At 50.0% G+C, this 14,162-nt stretch overlaps 2 protein-coding genes across 2 annotated transcripts in view; one reads left to right on the top strand and one right to left on the bottom strand.

Moving 5' to 3' along the window:
* Positions 1 to 6,627, top strand: part of Vdac2 (voltage dependent anion channel 2) — a 13,271-nt gene extending 6,644 nt beyond the window's left edge. The window contains exons 5-10 of the mRNA XM_055605760.1: positions 313 to 465; positions 562 to 614; positions 846 to 1,073; positions 2,323 to 2,473; positions 4,920 to 4,977; positions 6,247 to 6,627. Of these exons, the coding sequence (XP_055461735.1) occupies positions 313 to 465; positions 562 to 614; positions 846 to 1,073; positions 2,323 to 2,473; positions 4,920 to 4,977; positions 6,247 to 6,338 (735 nt within the window). The 3' untranslated portion in view covers positions 6,339 to 6,627. The remainder of the gene's footprint in view (positions 1 to 312; positions 466 to 561; positions 615 to 845; positions 1,074 to 2,322; positions 2,474 to 4,919; positions 4,978 to 6,246) is intronic.
* Positions 6,628 to 7,995: 1,368 nt separating this feature from the next.
* Positions 7,996 to 9,778, bottom strand: Comtd1 (catechol-O-methyltransferase domain containing 1). The gene is made up of 7 exons (XM_055605759.1): positions 9,527 to 9,778; positions 9,297 to 9,424; positions 8,973 to 9,078; positions 8,766 to 8,884; positions 8,642 to 8,696; positions 8,369 to 8,502; positions 7,996 to 8,246 (listed from the first exon to the last, which is right to left on the bottom strand). The coding sequence occupies exons 1-7, from the start codon at positions 9,747 to 9,749 to the stop codon at positions 8,094 to 8,096; spliced, it is 918 nt and encodes a 305-aa protein (XP_055461734.1). The 5' UTR covers positions 9,750 to 9,778; the 3' UTR covers positions 7,996 to 8,093.
* Between the last annotated feature and the right edge of the window lie 4,384 nt (positions 9,779 to 14,162).

The following is a 14,162-nucleotide window of genomic DNA, read 5'->3' as shown; positions in this document are numbered from 1 at the left end:
AGGTTAGAGGACGACTGACTGGGCTCAGTTCTCTCTTTCCACCATTGGGTTTTAGAGAATTATCAGGCTCTGCAGCAAGCCTTTGTACCAAGTGAGCCGTTTTACCAGCCCTGTGTGTGTACTCTTTATTGCTTAGTTAGAAATGTAAGGGGACATTATTCTAGGGGCAGTCAGTTGGTCAGAGGCCAGTTTGTCCTCGTTGTGTTTGCTTAGGAAGTAATCTCAGTGTAAAGCGTTAAGTGTTGTAGAAGCAAGGCAGTGGATTCTTCAGGCTTAGGAGAAGGCTCATGGAGCTGTTGATTGTCTTGTCAGGAATTTTCAACATCCGGCTCTTCTAATACAGACACTGGTAAAGTTAGTGGAACCTTGGAGACCAAATACAAATGGTGTGAGTATGGTCTGACCTTCACAGAGAGATGGAACACCGATAACACTCTGGGGACAGAGATTGCAATTGAAGACCAGGTAATGTTTCACAGACTTGGTTTTGTATTACTCTTTATTTTCATATTTCAAAAAGGAAATAACCCTGAACATAAATTCTTTTTTCTCCTAAAATAGATTTGTCAAGGTTTAAAACTGACATTTGATACTACCTTTTCACCGAACACAGGGTAAGTTTTTATGTGCTTTGTTAGGTTTTATGTTTTTATGTGCATTGAACTTAAAGGCCTCCTTGTCTGCTTAGGAAAGGAGCAGCTTTGTTTCAGGAGGTCACTCACATGCACCACTGTGCCTGGCTCAGCAGTTTGTTTAAATCTTTTTCATTTGTACCATGTAGCATTACATGTATAAATCTTTGTCACCAGTATCAGTATCAAATCAGTCTTTTTTCCCCCCCCCAGAAAGAAAAGTGGTAAAATCAAGTCTGCGTACAAGAGGGAATGTATAAACCTTGGCTGTGATGTTGACTTTGATTTTGCTGGACCTGCAATCCATGGGTCAGCCGTCTTTGGTTACGAGGGCTGGCTTGCTGGGTACCAGATGACCTTTGACAGTGCCAAGTCAAAGCTGACAAGGAGTAACTTCGCAGTAGGCTACAGGACTGGGGACTTCCAGTTACACACAAATGTGTAAGTGTTTCTTTGTGGGCTTTTGAGGCACAGGCCCTCGGAGGATGGTGTGTGTTGTCATTTCTTTTGCTCTTTTTAATTTGAGGGACTTCTGTTGACATGGGTGAGCCTAAGGTGCTCCTCAGAAGCATGCGTGTGTGTGTGTGTGTGTACATCACATAGTGGCTACTGAGAGTGAATGTTGCTGTTGTTGGGCTTGAGATGTTTTGTACCTTTAGAAGAGGTGTTCGACTTGGCAGTGCTTCCAGTGCCTTCTCTGACACCATGACCTGTGGGGTCGTGGGTGATAAGATTGTCTTAACATCTGTGATTACAGTGCTTGGTGGGTTGTAGTGTCTCACACCTGTAATCCTAGTATTTAGGAGGCAGAGGCAGCTGTATCTTTTTGAGAATGAGGCCATCTTAGTCCACATAGTGAGTTTAGGCTGGCCAGAGCTACATAGTGAGCTCCTTTCTCAAAAACAGTATATTAGTAAATAACAGAAGCACAAAAACCATTGCCCATAATCCTACCAGGTAGATCCATGTATTTAGCTGTTATGGCACATATATGGTGGAAAACTGAGTATCCCAGGGATGAACCCAGGTTCTCAGGCTTGTTGGCAAGGGCTCTAAGACCCAGTAAGTCATCTCTCTGGTCCTAGATAACATGTGTGGCCCTGCATGATCTGAAACTCACGACCTAGATACATGATCTTTATTTGTAATTTGATGTTCACTTTTGTTGTGTATGTGTGTGTGTGTGGTGCTGCTGGAAGTTGAATCCCAGGATTCATCCAGGATAGGCAGTATGTTATCATTGACCACAACCCCTGCTTTTAGTGTGTGTGTGTTGCACCTTTAACCCTAGCATTCAGAAAACAGGCAGAAGGATCTCTGAGTTTGAGGCCAGCCTGCCCTACAGTGAGTTCAGGACAGCAGGTCTACGTAAAGAGACCTTGTCTTTAGAAAAATGAAGCTGAGACAAAAGGATTGCCGTGAATGGGTGTAGTCTGGGATATAGAATAAGACTCACCCCGTCTCAACCGTACCAGAAAGGACTTGGCAGTTTTCAGGAGAACGTTATAGACCTCCATGAGTGATGCTATGCGTCCCCACCCTGGGGAATGAATCAAGGCCTCTTGCATAGGCCTTCTACCACCATGTTACCTGCTCAGTTCTAGTAGTGGCTTAGACCTGCTAATATTACCCTGTGCCTTAGAAGTGGTTACATTGTCTATTCTAGATTCTAATTCAAAATATCTTATAGCAATAATGGGACAGAATTTGGAGGATCAATTTATCAGAAAGTATGTGAAGATTTTGACACTTCAGTAAACCTTGCTTGGACATCAGGTACCAACTGCACTCGTTTTGGCATTGCAGCTAAATACCAGTTGGATCCTACTGCTTCCATTTCTGTGAGTACCTTGGCTTCATCGGAGGTTTTGGTTGTGGGAATTACTGTGAGTGTATTAGATGGTGTGGAAAGCTTGCCTGGGATTCATGGTCCATGTTGACAGATGTCCTGGGAGTGGAATTGGAGTGCTGCTCTTCCTTCCTATGGGAATTGTGATAGAGGTTTGACTTTGAAGCTGGCTCACTGGTGCTCTGGATGAGAATGGCTGCCGCAGGCTAATCTGTCCACACGAGGTGAGATGGATTAAGAGGTGTGGCCTTGTTGGAGGAAGTGTCTAACTTGAGGCAGGCTTTCCGCTTCAGAAGCCCAGCCATTCCCAGCTAGCTTTCTCTGACTCATGCTTGTGGATCAGATGTAAGCTCAGCTACTTCTTAAGTGCCCTGCCTGCTGCCAGGCTTCCCACCATGATGGTCATGGACATACGCTCTGGAACCAGGACCCCCGAATTAAATGCTTTCTTTATAAGTCACCTGTATGCTGTCTTTTCACAACAATAGAAAATCACAGATGTTCACCTCCCTTTGAGAGCTTTGAATTAGTTTTGCTAATATCCAAGCCCCCTAGCCTGCCTAAGCTCCTAAATTTGGAGCCCTGGTTGCTTAATATTTGTGTTGGGAAGTACTTTATTTGACTTTATCTTTTTATGGTTTATGAAATATCTTCAGATTTTACCTGAGAGGTCACTGGTCTGACAACATCTTTACAGGTGAAGAGACTGGTGTTTGGCAAAGAAAGGAACTGAATAATTACTGGTGATGTTGGTGGGGTGGGGAGTAAAGCCAGGACTTTGATTTTTAATCCTGCCTAGGTTGAGTAGAACAACTTACTGGACTGTTGCCTGGAAGCCTGCACCCCTGGACTTACTCCAAACCCTCTTGCAAGGGCAAAGTGAGGTGGTTGGCCACTCTTGTCTGATTCTTGGCTCTTTTTCCTGTTTATGTCTTAAGTCATAGTGCCTTGAGGTAGAAGAGAGTGTGCTGTGAGGGGCAGGAATTGGCTTCTGTTTTGTGGTGGATCAGCAGCTGTTACTGTGTGGGCTGTCAGTACTGTGTGTACTGGGATGACCAGAAGTTAAACAGTTCAGGAGAGTTACTTTAGTTGCATAAAGTACTCTTGATCCCCAAGGACAGTGTGTTTTGATACCTTAAGCAGTTATGTTTTAGCCTGATGTTTGCTTTATGTTAAAACATTTGTAATCAGAGATAGTGTGAAAAGTGTCCAGTGCTTTTCTCTCTGACCAGTCAGTGATGCATTTACTTGCTCCTGTGTTTAACCGTACTAGGAACACACTCTGTCCAACCCTGGTTCTCTTTTACATTAATGCTCTCTTCAGATGTATGCTTGTGGCACCGTAACAGACTGCATGCCCACCAGCAGAAACACCATTCAGCTACCAGTCTCCGTGGGAAGGTGGCTTGGGACCTATGTCAGTGGGAGACTGCTGACAGCCATTGTGGAAACACAGAGCATCCCCTCCCTCCCCCAGTAGAGCTGTTGATGCTCACTGGAGTAGCACCAGAAGCAGTGGCTTTATCTAGATTGTGTTTTGATGTTGCACACAAGAATAGAGTCACTGGATCCTTCCAGATCTGTTCTCACAGCAAGCTGGCATCTTTATCCTGGAGCCCCAGGATGCTGAAGAGCCTAGTTGCTTGACTAGGCTCTGGAGCTGGGTGAAGTGCCTTTTTTGTTTTCCTAGGCATATTCATCCTGTGACCTGCAGGGTGCATGTGTCCTGTGCAGCCGTGAATGTGGCCCAACAGATTTGTAGGCAACAACGTCAGGGTAGTAGAGGCTGGTGCTAGAAGGAGCTCCGGGTTAACATATTTGCTCTCCAGCATTCTTCTGGGCTCTTGAGCTCTGTAACCTAAATCCTAAATTGTTAGGTATATAAGAAATTGATAAATCATGCTCCGTTTGAGCCTCATCAGGCCCTTCAATTTAGTCCCTTCCTCACATTCTTACCTCTAAGCCAAAATCCAGCAGCTTAGAGGTAAGAATGTGAGAAAGGGACTAAATTGTGAGGGTTTGAGGAAGAACCCTGGAAGTAGTAATGTGTGGGTCTAAGCCATGAGCTTATAAACTCCTTGCATGTCAGAGACGGTTCTCACCTCTATTGAGTCTGGTAGGCAGCATCAGCTAAATAAATATTAACTTGCTTTTGTGAGTTTCATAAGGGTGAGTTTTTTTGAGTCATTTTTTAATGCTGTGTGGATCATGTGGGGTCTGTGTACACATCCTAAGGGTAGTAAAGCGTTTTGTTGAGCCTGATTGACAATTTGCTTTTGAGTTAATGTCCAGTTCTTAAGTGGCATTTGCTGTTTGCTTAATATACAGTATATATTTTAGGATCCCATTGAGTTAAAGCCACAGGCCCCATAGTTCCAGGATGGGAATACCCAAGAGTTCTGTCTTCATTCAGAAATGTTTTTCTCTCTCTTTTCTAGGCAAAGGTCAACAACTCTAGTTTAATTGGAGTGGGCTATACTCAGACTCTGAGGCCTGGTAAGTATTGTTAATAAAGTAGGATTGCCTGTAGAGCCCCCCTCCTTTTAAAAAAGGTTCATTTATTTAAGTGTGTGGTTTTTGTCTGCTTGTATATTTGCACGCTGGAAGAGGGCATATGGTACCATGGGATTATATATATACAGATGGGTGTGAGCTGCCATATGGGTGCTGGGAATTGAACCTAGACCTTCGGAAGAGCACTCAGTGCACTTAGCTACCGCTCTTTATCTCCAGCCCCATTGTTACATTACTTTCAAAAAATTTTTTTAGTTTGTTATTTTGTGAACCTTTCAAGCCTGTAGTGGGATTGATACACCTCTCCTGGGAAGCTGCAGGTTATGACTGATAACTCCTTACCCCTCACTCCTTAGAGCGAGTGGCTGCTCCGAATAGGCAGAGCTGCCGCCACTCTAAAAAGCCCCACCTCTCATCATTTAACCATTATGTAGTTCCCCGCTGGTGTCTAAATATTGTCAGTCAGTGTGCTTTGGTTGGTCTGTCTCTGCAGTCCCCTTCAGGTGGTGGATACAGAGCAATGTCAAACTGGGAGTGTCTGGGTCATATGCAGATTCGCAACCAGTAGGCCTGAGCTGGAGAGGTCTGTGTTTCTAATGGGCTCTAGACCCCATAGCTGCTTAGAACAGTTGTTAAGCAACAAGGTCCTAAAGCACTGGCAGCCCCACATTCCTAATGGGGACCCTGCTTCCCACACCTAAATTGTATTCTTTCTTTCTTTCTTTCTTTCTTTCTTTTTTTCTTTCTTTCTTTCTTTCTTTCTTTCTTTCTTTCTTTCTTTCTTTCTTTCTTTCTTTCTTATCTAATCTAATCTAATCTAATCTAATCTAATCTAATCTATCATCTATCTATTTTGGTTTTCCAATACAGGATTTCTCTGGGTAGCCCTGATTGTCCTGGACTCAATTTGTAGACCAGGCTGGCCTCGAACTCACAGAGATCTGCCTGGCCACTAAAGGGGCCAGTTACTGATACATACTTACCTTCTTAGCTTAGCATTAATTTACTTACTGTGTAGTTTCCCACTTTTCTCTAGTTCAGTTACTATGGCCTGCTCTCACCAGTGTTGTTTAGTCTGGATGGTATAGTGATTGGCTTTTAGAACACTTTGTGCATTTACCATCAGAGTTCTCAGGATCACCTGAATGCCCTCTGCTGGCTGGAATTAGTCTGGTAGCTGCAGGCTGAGGGAAGACACTGGCAGGGCTCAGTGGTTTCAGGCCCAATCATGGAGGTTTGCTTTGTCTACAGGTGTGAAGCTTACACTGTCTGCTCTGGTAGACGGGAAGAGCTTTAATGCTGGAGGTCACAAGCTTGGGCTTGCCTTGGAATTGGAGGCTTAATCCAGTTGAAAGAAACCTCTGGGAACGGATATCAGAAGATTTGGCCTTAATATATTTCCATGCAACCAGCAGGCTCCTCCTTCCCCCCCAGAAGGTGATCACATCAAAGGATGATTAAACAAGAGCTGTATTTTAAATATTTAGACAATTACCTGTTGGCTGGTTTCTAGTTGGATGGTTATCTAGTTATCAGTGCTGTGTCGTGCAGCCACCTATACATTATTTAAATGTATTTAACTGTTAAATGTGCTACCCACCAATGATGAAATAGACGTTTATGAAAACCGTGCCATGGTGTGCATGTTTGTTTTATGTTCTTTTTAACATTGACTATTGTACTGAATGAGATGGATCAGTGGATGTTTTAAGATGAGGTAAATTTTTTTTTTTATTATATTCAACCATCATTAGAATTACTTTGGTAACCCCAAACATGACAAATTATGAATAAAACAAGTGTACATAACTAATGGCTCCACGTATGTGCAGTTACAGATTGGCTAGCCAGGGTCTAATCTCCTTGGTTAATACTTTTTTCTGGTGAGCATTTTGCTCCTTACCTAAATCTGTGCAATCAGATCCCCTGTGTCCCTAGCATAATTCCACGAGGTCTTTGAGACTATAATAAAATACGAGGATACATACTTTTACACTCTGCAGTTTCTAAGTTTGTGTAAAATCATAGTGAATCACTGTTAAGGCCGCGGAGGATGAAGGGAAATGCAGCGGTGGCGCTGAGCGGTTAAACAGGCATGCCCTACCCTTTGAATCACAGCTACAGAAAGGGCAGGGAGTCCTAGATAGGTAGATGGAGATGGACAGTTCGGATCAGTGGCAGTAACAAGGGCGGAGAGGAGGAAAATAGGCTCCTTTCTCTAGACAGATGCTGAAAAACTGAGCTGAGGTCTAGGGCATGGGGCAGCTCTTAGCCATGACCTGGGATTTTGGGTGGAAAAGGATGGCACAAGCTTCTTAGGGGGAAGAACATGTTAAAGGAGAGAGGGGTGATCAAAGATGAGAGAAAGTGGAGGCAAGTGTCATTTCTGGCGTAAGAGACTACAGTTCAGTTGGAAGCTTGTGAGGACAGCTACGGTAGTGAGTGGATAGTGGATGGCTTTGGGACTTACCGCATAGAAATGGTGCATGTCACTGCACTGTGGCCTCTGGGTAGCCTGCTGCCTTTCCTCGTGGCTCAGTGCATCAGTTTCCTCAGGACTTGGGGACAGAAATATAAGCCAACCTCAGATCCTCAGGTTTGGGCCAAGAGGGTTGGTTCCTGGGTGATGGCCACCGATCAGGGCTTGCATTGCACAGGTAAGGCGGGGGAGGCAACAGACCGGGGGAAGCATGGGTAGGCTTGCCAGCAAGCCCGACTTAGCTACAAAAGCACTCATCATGAGGTTGGTGTCCTGCAGGTCTCCTATCTTGACAAGGTGCGGTCTCTCCAGGACCTTGCACCTGTGGCATGTGACTGGAAGGCAGGAGACAAGTTAGAGCCTGTTGGAACTCCACCCAGTGTGTACAGCTGGAAGGGTCTGTTAAAACTATCCCATCAAATAGGCCACAGGCCTTGGTGCCAGGGAGATAGCTTTACTAGAAAAGCTGTGTTCCTGCAGGGAACTATCCTAATGAACACCGGATATGGATGCTCAGAAGATCGTGTTTCCCAGTCCCTTTATTGTCAGCTTTAAGAACTCGGGTCGCTGTCGGGGATTCTCAGGTTCTTTCACCCACGCCCTAAGATTGGGATTAACCCTAGATCTTGAAGGCCAAGGAGAGCCCATCATCCAGGGGCAGGAGGCTGATGTAGACCCTGGCGTCCCGCAGGATGCGTTCGTTCAGGTTCCTCACGCACTCAGCAGCCTTGTTCCTAGGCTGATGCTGCAGCACCTCTCCGCCCCACAGGACCTGTACGGGGAGGGCGGGGCTATGGAAGCGGGAGTGGCAGCCAGGAGCCGGGAGGGGCGGGGCGTGAGGGGCGGGGCCAAGGGAGACTAGCCCAGCGAGAGCGGTCTTCTGCTTTTCCTTACTCTGAGCACCGCGAGCACGCCTCCGGGGCGCAGCAGCTGCAGACAGCGCTCGTAGTAGGCAGCGCAGTTCTCCTTGTCCGCGTCCACCACCGCTACGTCGAAGGTTCCGGCCTCGCCCGCCGCCAGAAGCTCATCTTACGGGGACAGAGGGCAGGTGCAGCTGAGCGGCGGTCCCGGGGGCCAGAAGCCCTGCCCAAGGCAGGCCGCTCGGGGTCGCCCGTTCTGTTCCCCGGGGTGGACAGCGCAGGCAGGGCCTCCCGCGCCGGTGCTCACCCAAAGTCTGCAAGGCGGGCTGCAGCCGAAGGTCGATCTTCTGCTCCACCTCCGCCTGCGGAAGGGGGCTGGTCAGGCCCGCACGCCCCCGAGCCCGCAGCCCCCGGCCGCACGTGGGACTCACCTGCCTCCACAGGGGCCGCCCCAGCTCCGGGGGCTCCGCGTTCACCTCGCAGGTAACCACGCGGCCAGCGTCGGGAAGAGCCAAGGCTAGCGCCAGGGCCGAGTAGCCCGTGAAAGTACCTGTGAACCGGGCAGCCACAAGCTCAGCCCAGGGTGCAGGGTGGCCCCGTGACCCAGGTTCTCAGAGACCCTGGCGGCGCGCCCCTACCCAGGTCCAGAGCTTTCTTGGCCTTGATGAGCCGCGCCAGGTTGGCCAGAAGCTGGGCCTGTTCACAGGTCATCATGGAGTCCCCCTGCGGCTGCTCCAGTGTCAGCTGTGTATAGGGAGAGGACTGTGCCATTCCCGCCAGTCACCCAGCCCTCGCCCAGGTTTTGAACTCTAGGAGCTCGGTGGCGGGTGTGGCCTAGAGGGGACAGGCGGCAGGGAGCCCGGAAACCCGGAGAGGGCTTCTGCCTCTCCCGAGATCACACAACACGTGAGAGCCACCACGCTGGGCATGCGGAGCACGTCGCCAGCCCCCGTCCTACTGACCAGGCGCAGGGTCCGCAGCGCCGGGTGCTCGCGCATGGAGCGGCTCAGCAGATACTGCCACAGGGGATGGTCTTCGGGGGGCAGCAGTCGCTGTTGTCGCCCGGACCCCCAAAGCGGCCACCGTTTCCCTGCCGGGGAGAGGGCGCCGAGTCGGGCCTGGCGTTCCGCGCGGGTGCCAGGCTCGCTCCGCGCCCTGCAGCCCGGGGCCGCCGCGCTCCAACCCCGCTCACCTAGCAGGAGCCCGGCGGCGAAGGCGGCGCCCAGCGCGGCCGAGCCCAGAGCCAGCGCGGCGGGAACAGACAGCCGCGGTACGCGCTGGGCCATGACGCGGATTAGCAGCGGGCGGCGAAGGTCACGTGTGCTGGAGTGGCAGGGACGGGACCGGACCAGGGCGCCGGCAGGACTCCACCGGGTCCAGGCCCTGCCCTTCAGAGCCGCGGCCTCGGGCACCATCTGGTGACATGTCGCCGTATTGCAAGGCCAGGCGGAAAAAAAGAAAAAAACCGCTGGCCACCCGGTGGCCACATGCGGAACTGCTTCGGGCGGGGAAGCCAGCTCCGCGCCTGGGGGTCCTGCTGTGTCCACAGCGTACTCGCCCCTCCTAGCTTCCACACGTGAGCGAAGGAAGAGGGATAAAGTGACAGTGTGGCCAATGGAGGAGTCCAGAGAGACTTGAGGAGGACACGCTTCCTGGAGAGGTGCTCAAGTTGAAGGAGCCAAGGACCTGATTTGGAGACGCTTTATTAGTGGGTTCCTTAGCAGCTGGGGTGCTGGCTGTAGCAGTTTGTGCCCGTCTGTCTTTCCAAGTCTCGATTTTCTTTCCGTAAAGCAGGGATTACATTCTTCCCTCGAAAGGCACCTGATTCCCCGAACATAGTAGGCGCTATTGAGCACCTACTGTGAGGCGGTGACATCTTGACAGGCAGCAGCAGAACCGTACTCCCTAGGCATCTATTGAGTACCTACTGAATGCTGAACTCATGTAAAGGCGAAAGGTGGCGGTGGTGGTTTGTGGCTTGGACTGGTAGGCAGCCCAAATGTTACTATCCCTTTTCCTATACAACGAAGTCATTGCTAGTCTTCACAGCACCTGACGGAGTTCTGGGGGGGAAACCGTGGGCACAGGGTCCCTTAACCACACCACAGGCCTAGTGCTATCTTTAAAAGAGTTAGAACCCGCAGGGCCCCTGACGCAATTGCCCTGGAAGCCTGTCTCTTTTCTTTTCTTCTTCTGTTTTGTTTTGTTTTTCGAGACAGGGTTTCTCTGTATAGCCTTCGCTGTCCTGGACTCGATTTGTTTATCAGGCTCACCTTGAACTCACAGAGATCCTTCTGCCTCAGCCTCCCTGAGTGCTGGGATTACAGGCGTGCACCACCATGCCCGGCTGAAGCCTGTTTCTTAATGACACTGGCCAGGCCGGGAGACCCTCCGAAGGCAGGTAAACTGGTACAGTATCAGGGAGAGGCCCTAGGCCTGGCCAATTAGAACCAAGCAGCTGGCATCCTGGGAAAAGGGCTCCTGGACCAGATAGCCTGGCTTCCCAATCACAATCAGGGTAGACTGGCTTCTTGACCTGTCAGCATCTGTTCGGGGCTCAGACAGACAGAAGAGGAACTTGCTTTGTCGAGATGGTGGTGGAGTCACAGCTGCTTCTACTGCTCCTGAAACTGCCCCAGGACAAGCTCTTCTTCACTGACTCTGATGTCCCTCTCAGTACTGAAAATGTCATGTTCTCTAGGCAAGGAGCGAGGAAATGGAAGTTCCTTTAGGGCTGGGCACACAGCAGGCACTAAATGTACGAATTCTGAATGGTGTCCGGACAGTGCCATACAGCAGCCAGTCGTAAAAACATGGCAATGGAAACCTTTGCTGAGCACCTCCTGGGTACCAGGTGCCCGGCTTCCCTGGAAGCAGCTATTGTACCCATTTTCAAGAGAAGGGAAGGAAAAGCCTGAACTGGTCATCTCTCCAAGCTCACTGCTCAGCTTCCTTGCCCAACTAAATTTCCACCGTTTTCATCAGTACTTCCCTGGGACACACAGTGGGAACAAGCCGGGAAGAAGATCTAGGCACCTCCAGCCAGTGTGTGGCACAGGGTCCCTGACCTTAGCTGGAGCCCTCTGCCCGATATCTGGGGATCTGGGTGGCCTGCAGATTCTCAGTGCACACTACAGCCCTCCTCCCCAACCTGGCTTCAGGCAGGATCGGTGGAGGTGGGGGAAGCAGGCAAGGAGGGAGCCATGTTGCCATATATCCCCGTCAGATTAAAAAACTAATTTGAAAAGATTAATGCCTTCCATTCCTGTTACGCTGGCTCTGATACCGCTGGGCCTGCGGCCGCTCTGCCTCCTGATTATTGAATTTTTATGGCCTGGTAATTAATTGCAGATTCCCTGTTTTGTTCTATTTCTTTTTCTCTGACATTTTAATTTCAACAGAAAGCACTGGTCTCTATGCAGATTCCCTCTGGAGACCCTAATGGTCTATAAAACAGAATGACTTATACACGTGGCACCCACTTCAGTTGGCGAGCGATTGTTTGAAACCTTGCTGATCACGCAAATTTTAATTTTCCACCTCCCTCCCCTTTTGCTCCCCATCTCTGGTCTCTTCCACTGCAGGGCTTTGACTCACACGAAGGGAGCAGAGTGCCTCCCAGTCTGCTGCAGGGCCTTGTTTTAGAAGGCTGAGGTCAAGGCAAGGTTTGGTCCTTCTCTCTGGCAGTGGACTTGGTATCGGGTAGAGAACTGGATGCATGCAGATAAATGAACAGTCTTGGCCAAACTGGGCCACAGCTGTTCGCAGACACAGGGCTGGGAACTTGAGTGTGTCCAGAGCCAGGCAGGCATCTCAGGGGAGGGTGAAGGGTTCCATGGAGGCTCGTGTTCTACCAGAGGACAGGGTAGCCACTCAGTACTCACCATGAGATAGGAAGACAGGGGTCTGGGTCTGGGTTTGGTGTTTTAAGCACTGTCAACCTGCGCAGCTTTGAACTGTGTCTGATCTGGCTCCCACTCTGCCCCTCTGCCCCTCTGCCCCTACTCATTCCTGGTGTGGAGCAGAGAAGTCAGGACATGAAGTAGACTCTCTCGGGGCTGAGAGGGCCTCAGCGGCCAGCTGCCCATCCCTGTGTGGCCCCAGGAACCCTCTTCTAAGCTTGGGCCCTCCAGGGCCCTTCCCATGTTTGGCTAACTTCCTGTTGTCCTGGGCTGTGAAGACAGCTTTGGGTGGATTCTTGGGGCATCCCTGCCCTTGTCTCTTAGAAACTCGCTGCCTGGCCTCATCACAGCTGGGTCGGGTCCACTAGACTCTGCAGGGAGGGCAGTGCCTCTTAACTGGAGGCTTTGGAGGCTAGGCTGAGACCTGAGGGCCCTAAGGGCAATTCAGGTGGGTGGACTGAGGAGATGCCTGCAGAGCAGGGGCTTCTGGGGTTCCTCAGACCCACAGACTGGGTCACCCTCTGTGCTTGGATTCTAGATAGCTGGTACTGGCAATGCCCCAAAATGCCTCAGTTTCCTCATTTGAGGGGCCAAATAGGGAAACAATAACATTGGCTCCAGAGTTAGAAGACTTGGCTTCAAACACAGGAGCTGTCACTGACCTCTCCCTGCCTGAGCTCCAAACCTCTCATTTGGATAAAATGGGATTGTTAGGGTTCTGAGCTTAGAGGCTTGGGGGCCAGTGTGCAAGGACATTGGGGGTGGAGCTTAGTAAGAGGAAGCTGGGTCATTGTGGAAATCACTGTGAAGGGAATATAGGGACCTCACCCTTTCCTGTCTCTGCTTCCCATTCTTCATGAAATAAACAGCCTGTAGCCGTTCCCCTGCCACCATGAGGTGCTTGGCCACCATACATACACAGCAACTGGCTGAATGTCTATGAACCCCAAACTCTGACATTAGGAGCCAAATAAACCATCTTTCTCACCCCTTTCAAGATGGTCCCTCCCTTGTAGCCCAGGTTAGCCTTGATCCTCTGTTCGTTCCATCTTAGCCTCTCCTGCCATAATAGCTGCCACCATTCTGGTTCTCTAAGCTGATTTTTTTTTTTCCCACATGTTTTGTCATGGGGATGCTGTTTGTTAGTTTTCTATCGCTTTATTATGAATGTCCACAAAGCTAGTAGCTTAAAAATACCAGTGTACTGTCCTGCATCTTCGAGGGAAGGAAGCCCTGGAAAGTCAGAACTGTATAACTGGGGTCTCCCGAGGCTGGCAGTTCCCGGGGTGAGAGGTTATCTTCCAAGCACAGGAAGTCAGCACAGCTCAATTCGTTCTTTTGAGAGTCCTCCAGCTTAAAGGCCAGTCATGGCACCTGGAATTTTCTGGTGCTTCTGATTCCTCTGCCTTCCTCCTTTGTTTCCAGGGGCTCATGTGGAGGCTTCATGACCTTCCTGTGTTCAGGTGAGCTGGCCAGAAACTTTAGCATCACCTGCAAGGTCTCTTTTGCCGAGTAAGATAACTGCCCAAAGAGTAATGTTGATAGTAGAGGCCCTGGGGCAAAAATTCTGCCTGCCGCAAACCCCAGACTTCCCCCAAATGGTTATAAGGAAGCTGACCCCCTCCTGCCTGCTTCCTCCAAAAAGGAGATTCAGGACAGTGCGCCAGGCAAGGTCTCCTGGTGACAAGCCACAGCGCCACCTTGTGGCAAACAGCAGGTAAGACTTTTCTACAAATAACAGACTTCTCCAAACAGCCCGTGGAGAGGCCCAAAAAGCTCAGGGTGGGATGCCCAAATGATCTCCAGACCAGAGACCAGGGAGAGGAGCGTTTTCGCCCCCTGCTGGCTACTGCTCTGGCTCTCCCCCTCCTCCTGATGGTGCCCTTCCTCCCTCCAGCTCCTCATTTGAGACAGTGTGTGTGGGGG

This window comes from Psammomys obesus, unplaced genomic scaffold (genome assembly GCF_907164565.1).
Source record: "Psammomys obesus unplaced genomic scaffold, mPsaObe1.curated_primary_1811, whole genome shotgun sequence".
Taxonomy (NCBI): Eukaryota; Metazoa; Chordata; class Mammalia; order Rodentia; family Muridae; genus Psammomys; species Psammomys obesus.
This window is presented reverse-complemented; position numbering and strand designations above follow the sequence as displayed.

Bases quoted from the DNA above. Each gene is read 5' to 3' on its own strand.
- Comtd1 (XM_055605759.1), bottom strand. From the start codon at position 9,749: ATGGTGCCCGAGGCCGCGGCTCTGAAGGGCAGGGCCTGGACCCGGTGG. The intron at 9,425-9,526 runs GTGAGCGGGGTT...TCTCCCCGGCAG, and splicing joins CGCCGCCGGGCTCCTGCTAG to GGAAACGGTGGCCGCTTTGG. The intron at 8,503-8,641 runs GTGAGCACCGGC...TGTCCCCGTAAG, and splicing joins GCCCGCCTTGCAGACTTTGG to ATGAGCTTCTGGCGGCGGGC.